The following is an 8,328-nucleotide window of genomic DNA, read 5'->3' as shown; positions in this document are numbered from 1 at the left end:
AAGGCTGTACAATGCCAGGGCCGGCGACAAGAAGCGAGACCCAAAAACCGACGAGGATCGTCCCTCCAAGATTCCCAGCGGGCCCTCTGTGGAAATCAAAGCGCTTACCAGCCAAGATCACCCGCTGCCTCGTTCGGAGGCTACAACTCGAACGGAGCGGACCTCGCCTCTCCAGCAGGACAGCTTATCACCGCTCGGCAGCTGCGCCTGCGGCAGGGACGCTGACCGCACGGACTCCGCCCCCATCACTCGCCTGCCCAAGTCGCGCTCACTGATGGACCTGCCGTGTCCCTGCGACGCTGAGAGCTGCGCCGAGAGCGACAGGTGCTACTGCTCGCTGACGCACGGCGTCGCGGCCGACACCGGCGCACCGCCGAACCGAGCGGACCCCTACGGACGGGGCTCGGAGCGTGCGGCACTGCAGCGCCCCTCGCACCGCCGCAGACAAAGCCACGCCGACGGCCCGGCCGACGAGCGTCCGCCGAGCCTCCACCGCGGCGAGGAGCCGGAGCGGGGCGGCGGTGGTGGCGGCGGCGGCCGGAGCCACTGCCGCAGCTCCTGCCGCCGCAGCTGCCGCCGGCGGCCGGCCGGGCAGACGCTCCGCGCCGGACCGGGTGCCGGCACTACGCTGCGCAAGACGGGTAGCGTGGACGTACTGAGCAGGCCGGAGGCGGCGGACGTGTTGAGCCGGCCGGAGGCGGCGGACGCGCACGGCGCCGGCGGCCGCTTCCTCATGGTCTCGGCCGCCGACCCGGCCGGCCGCGTGGTGCGCCTGGGCGGCTCGCAACGGCGGCGCCGCGGCGAAGGCGACGCGCTCACGCTCAAGAAAGCCACCGAGATCGCGGCGACCTTCTCGAGCCTGCGGCTGAGCCAGACCACCGACCTGCTGAGCAGCGACAGCGAGGACGAGCAGCGGCGCGGCGACGGCGGAGACGGCGCAGCGCCGCGCGGCAGCCACGGCTACTCGGAGCAGAACATCGAGAACTCGCTCGGCTACTTGCCGTGATCGTGGCGTGAGTGTGGCGGCGGCAGACCGGCTGGTGTACGGATGCGTTCACCGTCAGGGAAAGACGGAGTTGGGATGCGGGTGCGAAGCAAGTGAATTTGAAGTGAAGTGAAGCAGACGCTGAGCGGAGGAGCTGGCAGACTTCTGCCGGTGTGGCCAGCATTATTGTCAAAGTTATGCCGTGCCCGGTCGTCTCAGGGAGCTATTGCATAAGAACTGGGTCAGGGTGCTTGCAGTAGGTGCTATGCAAGTAAATAGAAAATAGATTGCGACTTTCGTTATCGCCTGTATCATGTAGGGGTTCTGAAATCTACCGACGCGGGTCATTGATATGTTTGAATCATGATATGGGGTGATAGGACGGCAGTCTGATACCCCGATACTCGTGATGATCGTTCCACCGTGGCACAGCCGCACCGAAACTCGACGCGCGGAGTCGAGCGTGATTATGTATGAAGCTTCGTGGACCAGTTTACAATAAAATCGCCCGGAACCAGAGACCTTGCAGAAGACTATTGGGGTCGAACAAACATGCCGACAACGCATGCACTCCGGTCGCCTGCGCACACAGCATTCTTGTATATATATATATATATATATATATATATATATATATATATATATATATATATATAACCATCACGTCTAAACCATCAGCCCGTTAGGCAATAAACGACTGAATTCATCGAAAAGTGCTTATTGCTAGTATGTATTGTCAAGTTACTGTGGGAAACTGGTGGCTGCTCCAATGCAAACCCGAGATCCCGGCTATTGTGTGACATGCCTACCTACGAGAGACGGTGCACTCCGCATGGTGGAACAAGATGTTTGTTTACCTGAACTCCGTTATCGGTTCCATTGTGCTTTTTATTGTAGCCATAGCTGTAATGTCGAGCAATCAACGAGAACCGCACCTGTAAGGTTTGGTACAAGCTCTTGAATCAAGTGTCCATCTTTCGCAACCTGAAGTAGGGATAAAAAGAACAAACAAAATGATCTTGACCGAAATGGATTTGGTAGCAAATGACGGCTACCAGACCGTGTGTAAACTGCCGCATCTGTGCGTGAATAGGCGCAAAAACGTCGGCGACATCGGATGGTGCGGGATTCGAAAGGTACGTCAGTGATAGCGCGAGTGGTAAGTGCATGCGTTTGTTGGCCTATTTTATTGACGTTTGCAAGTAAGAAGTGTCATTTGAAAATCAGATGCAGATAGATGGTATCGTTCTGGTATATAAATGTGTTATGGGTTGATTTGTGCGTAGTGTCGCCGCCAGGGACTCCACACTGCAAGAAATTAGGGTATGCAGCACGTCGGGCATAGTTGCAAACTTGTGTCAGCCATTTCTACACATGTGCATCATAAATCTCCAAAATCGAATTCCTGGAGTGTCTAGAAATTACCACTTGGTTGCCATCAATTTTTGGTGTGAAGTGAGCCAATGATTCATTGAATGAGAATGCTGTGTTAATAGCATGAAAATATAGTCTGAGCATCCCTCAAAATTTTCAGTTTGAAAAGTGCACAAATTCAGCACATTTTGCCACAAGTTGTGTTTGAAATGTACATGTTCCAGGTACAGGTAAACTACCACTGTGGCAGGGGATCCAAGCTCATCAGTTTTGCATCCTTTCACCTGAAAGAACTAAATGCCTAAAATCAAACTTCTCCAAGTAAAAGCTGCCTAGATTTTTAAAATTTGAGTAATATACCACTTTTTGCTTAACCTTGGTCATTTCATGAGAGACCTAACCTAACCTAACCTGATGTACCCTAACCTCATCAACAGACCACTCTGCCGTCTCTGAAGTAAAACCCCAGAAAAGAAGCTAATTTTTCAGATATTCCAATATCATGTTTGATTTCATGATAGATGTCATGTTTGGTATTGCAAAAATCTAGGCATTTAACATTAGTTAGGATTTCACCACTGTCTAGTCTGCAGTCTGAGGCTAATGTGCATATGCCTTTTCAGCACAAACTTTCAACTTAAACATCATGGGCTCAGACAAAGATGACAAGCCACCTCTTAAGGTCTGTGGGTGGTGCTGTGTTTGTGACATGTTGGCTGGCATCTGTGCATTTTGTTGCTGCAAGTTAGCAATGTATTGAGATATCTTGGTCTAGGTGGATGTACATTAGCATGTCACCACATAATAAGTGTAAACCATGCATCACTTTCATTTTAAACCTAGCTTTGTTCATTTAGAAATGTGATCCATAAAAACAGCTGCTTAAGAATGCAATTCATTTCAACCAGTGGGCATTGTTGCAACACCTCTCTGTCAGCACCAGCACAGGATTGTCACCTTCACCCTACCTTTAAATATGTCTGATACCTCCCTCACCTGCCACAGAGATACAGGCGGGAGGAGTCAGCCAGCTCTGACTCAGACATAGATGACTACAAACCTTATGTTCCTGTGCGGGAGCGCAAGAAGGAGGTGATCAGCCGCCTTTCCCGCGTGCTGCAGGTGAGCGTGCGCTGCCTAGGCTTGTGTGGGTGCTTTATCCAGCCTGTGTTCCTTTTTTGGTGCTGCTGGTTACAGCGATGCAGTGGGCACTGACCACGTCCTGCTTTCGTGCGTGCCAGCTGATCACTGCGCCATGACAACACACAGTGGAAATGATTCACTTCAAACTGCACAAGGTCTAATGAAGGTGATATTCAGTCATAGCTGTGCATAGTTTGCTCTGTCATCATATTTTGGTCAGCTTGTCATTCTTACATCCTTGCATTTTGTAGGAGTAGGCCATGAGGACCAAGAGGGATGAGTCATTGTGTGCCCCAGCCACTATTGTTTAGGTGTCAGTGTTCCGCTGTCAGCATGATTAGCTGTTGCCATTACATCCAATGTTTATCTCTTAGAATTTGTCAAGTCCCCAAACAATGGCATGCCAATCCACAGCTTGCAGTTGTAGACTGTTACCAATGGCTGATGAAAGGCATCATCAGGATTGAAGCATGCAGGAAGAAAAGGCCAAGTGGCTTGGCCAGGTAGGAGGGGACAGAGAGGTTAACTGAATGGCCATATACCCCTTCCTTGAGTGTGAGATGCTCAAGAGCTGTTTTGTCAATGGGTGTGAACTGTCAGGCACTGTGTGAATGGTCAAGAACCCATCAGAGATGTAATGCTCAAGGTCCAGAGTCAGCTGTAACAGCTAGGGCTCGTTACGACTGGTGAAGCGCCACTTGAGATGGCTAGGATCCGCTTTGACTAGCTGGCGGCCCTTGTACAGCAACGGGCCGTGACCTCAGATGACTGCCAGAGTCCTGTATGACTAGCCATTGCTCCCTCGGAATTGCCAGTCTCCTTTTAAGTCGTCAGGAGCCCTCTCAGCAAACAGCAAAGAATTGTCATTGCCACAGGCCAGGCCCGGCGAAACGCTGGTGCCGCCAGTGCCGAACGTACTCTGCCACGTGATCGATCGTTGCAAGCTGGCCATTGTACATGAACATACGTGGAGACACATGCGTACATGAACAGGGTTGTCGCTGACACGTGGGGCAACACAATGCTCCCGAAAACGGCGATGGGGTGTGATTGCCCCATGTCCCCTCCCCACTCATTTTATTTATAGGTTTACGAGACGGGTTGTATAACACCAAGACGAGGACCGGCGCAGTGATGATCCAGTGAGGGTTTGTAACACGGGCCCCTGTCGTGCAGCTTCAGGGCGAGGACAGGCGCCGTGACAGTCCACTGAAGGTTTGTAACACGGGCGCCTGCTGTACAGCTTTAGGACGAGGATTGAGGCAGTGATGTCCAATGAGGGTTTGGAACACGGGCCCCTGTCGTACAGCTTCAGGGCGAGGACAGGCGCAGTGACGGTCCAGTGAGGGTTTGTAACACGGGCCCCTGTTGAACAGCTTCAGGACGAGGACCGGCGCAGCGGCCGCTCCAGCGAAGCGGAGAAAGAGTCGGACGGAGCGGAAAATCAGGAGAAGCCACAAGAGGAAGACGGGGAGGAGGACATTCAGGCGATGGCCAGGAAAGCTAACATATCCCTTCTGGATCAGCATACAGAGCTGAAAAAGAAGGCGGAGGGTACGCACGATTTTAAAGAAGTGTTAATTTCTCCAAAGTACTCAAGTTTTTGAGGCTCATTTATTTAAATGACGAACACGAAATGATGCTTCAGGTGCGCAACCGAAACGAGTGTTTTGCGGTCGGTTTAGTTTTTGCTCGCTGCATGAACTTCCACACATGATACTGGAAAGATGACTAAGATGGCTATATTTCCTGTTGATGTTCCGGACTGCTCAAAAGTAATTGTGATCGCCCGTTGCTTTTTTACGTTTTTGTTCATCCCACCATTCCCTACAACCGTGCCGGATCGCCCTCCGTTCCCCGCAGCCAAGAAAGAGAGCGACATCGAGAAGCAGCTGAAGGAGGAGCAGAAGCTGCTGGAGAACGTGGCTGAGAAGCGGGCTCTGATGGCGGCCGCCGAGCTGGCCAAGGGCATCGAGTATACGGAGCCCATCAAGACCAGGTGATGGCTGCTTTATTTGAGATTTTGTGCGCTGCACCATGTTCTCGTGTCAGTGTTGCTGGTGATAATAGGGTCTTGGACCTGCTTTTGCGTGTACTCCGGTCGTTCTTGAGTCTTACACATGGGACAACATGTCCATATATGACACACTTATACGATTTATGTCCTGGGCGAGACCCTAATGCCCCTAATGTTCCAAACTATTGTTGCAGTTCAGCCTTAATGTTCTACTGTAAGGAAGCGGCAAAGCGAAAATATTGCTCTATTCTCATATTGCGCTCCAGTATACGAGCCGCGGTACAATGATTTCTGAACCCCATGCCCCAGTGACCGTTCGCCGTATCCCATGGCCGTTTTGGTTCTCCCCTGTTTTGGCGTGGTTGGACTGATATGATCGTCGGCATAAGTCCAAGCGCGAACAGGGACCCATTCTTCGGCACACCCTCCCGAACCCTGCCGGTTCCCTTGATTCCTGCCTGACCCATTCTGACACCTGCCTGGCCGGCCGGACCCGCGCCTGACACCGGCTGACGCGTCGTCCGACCTTCGCCCAACCTCTGCTTGACCCCCAACTGACCCCTCGTCCGACCTTTACCTAGCCCACACTTGATCCTTCTCTCTACCTCTGCCTAACCCCCTACCTGACCCCCTACCTAAACCCCTCGCCTGTCCCCGCCTGACCTCTGTCTGACCTCGGCCGCAGCTGGCGCGCCCCGTCGGCCGTGCTGGAGATGCCAGAGGCGCGTCACGCGCGTGTCCGCCGCCGCCACCACATACTCGTCGATGGCGACAATGTGCCGCCGCCGCTCAAGACCTTCGAGCAGATGAAGTTCCCGGCCGCCGTGCTCAAGGTGCTGCGCAAGAAGAACATCGTCAAGCCATCGCCGATCCAGATCCAGGGGCTGCCGGCTGTGTAAGTGTCTTGGCCGGGGGGCGGGGGGGGAGTGGGGGCAGCCGCTGCGGCTGACCTGTGTTGGGCCGGGGGGGGGGGGGAGGGACTGGTGGAGCAGTCGCCTCGCTGTTTTGCTCTCCATTTGCTGCGGGTGGGAAGTGTTTTCGGTCTGGTACGCAATTGAGGTTCTGGATGCTTACCGAGAAATGGCAGTCACAGCCATCATGATATGCTTCCATTTTCAAAATGGTCGCAGCCAAGCCACGATAGTGCCGAATTTCGTTGTTGTTTGTTGGGCAGAGTACTGGTCGGTGCCATGCTTGCTTCAAAGCGCGCTCAGCTCTCCTAACCCATGACGGAGTACTGCCTCCCGCGGCCAGTCGAGCCGGTAGCTGCGTTATCTCCTGTTCTCGTCATCGGCCTGGCGCCGAGGCTCCAGCCCTGTGACACCCTCCCGCTCTCCCCCCTCACGCCCTCACAGCCTCGCCGGCCGGGACATCATCGGCATCGCCACCACCGGCAGTGGCAAGACGATGGTGTTCGTCCTGCCGCTCGTCATGTTCTGCCTGGAGCAGGAGAAGCGCATGCCGTTCATGAGCGACGAGGGACCGTACGGTGAGGATCTGAGACGCCACGGCGTGGTGGCGGCAGTCGATCGACTGTGCTGACATCTATCGACGCCTGACAAAGCACGAACTCTACTGTTTGACGAATTGAACTGTTCGAGCTATTAACCTGTAGGATAATACCAACTCGTTGGTGTTCGTTTAGCAATTTATATTTCATGCAATTCCTCGTGGCATCTATGGGTAATGGCGGGATGGATTTTGTGTCGTCCGAGTCGCCGCGAATGCATCCCTGATTTGTAAAGCATCCATCGCCCACCCGACGCCTCGGCCAAATGGCATCCTTTATGTCAGCGTACATCTCGATCACGTTTCATGGCAAGGTTCACCCCACGGCTAACGAGCGATTTCCCCAGCCTGTGACTCACAGTGGGCGGGGTCACATCGCGTGGCCCGTGACATCCGGTCTCTGCCAGGTCCCATTAGTGCACGCTCGACTGGCGCGGTGTTCGGCGTGGACGACGGGGACTCCCCAGTCACCACAGAGGCCGCCCCTGACCTGTTGAATATTGCTCCTCACGCGCCGTTCTCGCTCCGGCGCTGCTTGCCAATGACGCCATCCCACTACATGTATGTGCGTCACGCCGCCATGGGGGTTCATTCGCCTTCGGTGTGCTGCGAGGCGGAGCACAAGGAATGTATTGCTGGGAGCTGGTATTGTTCTGCTCGTCTCCACACGGCGCGATATTAGACGGTAATCCCCGGTTTCCGTGCACGCGGTCAGTCCGAACGGCAGAAGTCGCCGTCCCGTAGCTCAGCTGGCGGGGCGTCGCGACTTTTGGCGAGGCCACCGCTGTCATCGCGCCCAAAAACGGCGCGTGTTCCCGATGTCTAAATAAAACGCAGGTTCGGGCTAATTGGAAAACCCGTTTATTTTGCCTTGCACTGGACGTCCTATGTGAGTCATGTGCGGGACACACGGCCTGGTACAGAGATTCTCAGACAATGGCTACACTGGAACCCGAGCGTGATTTGTGGACACCGCCACCCCGGTCGACACCGGGCTGGCGGTGACGCGCACGACATGGACTAAACGTTCGACGATCGCAGCTGCGGGGGCAGGGTATCGTTGTAGGGGATTTTTACTACAAGAGTTTGCCTGCGGACCGTGGTGAAGGCAGGGTATCGTTGAAGGAGGATTTTTATTCCACGAGCGATGCCTGCCGATCGTGGCGGAGGCAGGATATCGTTGTAGGGTATTTGTACCCTACGGGCGAGGTCTGCCGACAGTGGTGGAGGCAGGATATCGTTGTAGGGGTATTTGTACCCCACGGGCGATGCCTGCCGACCGTGGCGGAGGCAGGATATC

At 54.3% G+C, this 8,328-nt stretch overlaps 1 protein-coding gene across 1 annotated transcript; it reads left to right on the top strand.

Annotated features, from left to right (window-relative positions):
• Positions 1-2,087: 2,087 nt before the first annotated feature.
• abs (ATP-dependent RNA helicase abstrakt) lies at positions 2,088-7,003 on the top strand (the record flags this gene model as incomplete). The annotated part of the gene is given in 7 exon segments (XM_037222318.1): positions 2,088-2,121; positions 2,983-3,041; positions 3,365-3,481; positions 4,879-5,056; positions 5,366-5,501; positions 6,205-6,414; positions 6,875-7,003. Coding segments are annotated over 7 exon segments (848 nt in total), but the record flags the coding sequence as incomplete, so codon positions are not given.
• Between the last annotated feature and the right edge of the window lie 1,325 nt (positions 7,004-8,328).

The sequence above is a fragment of the Pollicipes pollicipes genome, unplaced genomic scaffold (assembly GCF_011947565.3).
Source record: "Pollicipes pollicipes isolate AB1234 unplaced genomic scaffold, Ppol_2.1 Scaffold_4740;HRSCAF=5597_pilon_pilon_pilon, whole genome shotgun sequence".
Lineage (NCBI taxonomy): Eukaryota > Metazoa > Arthropoda > Thecostraca > Pollicipedomorpha > Pollicipedidae > Pollicipes > Pollicipes pollicipes.
Note: the sequence above shows the minus strand (reverse complement) of the source record. Positions and strands in the feature narration are given on the sequence as shown.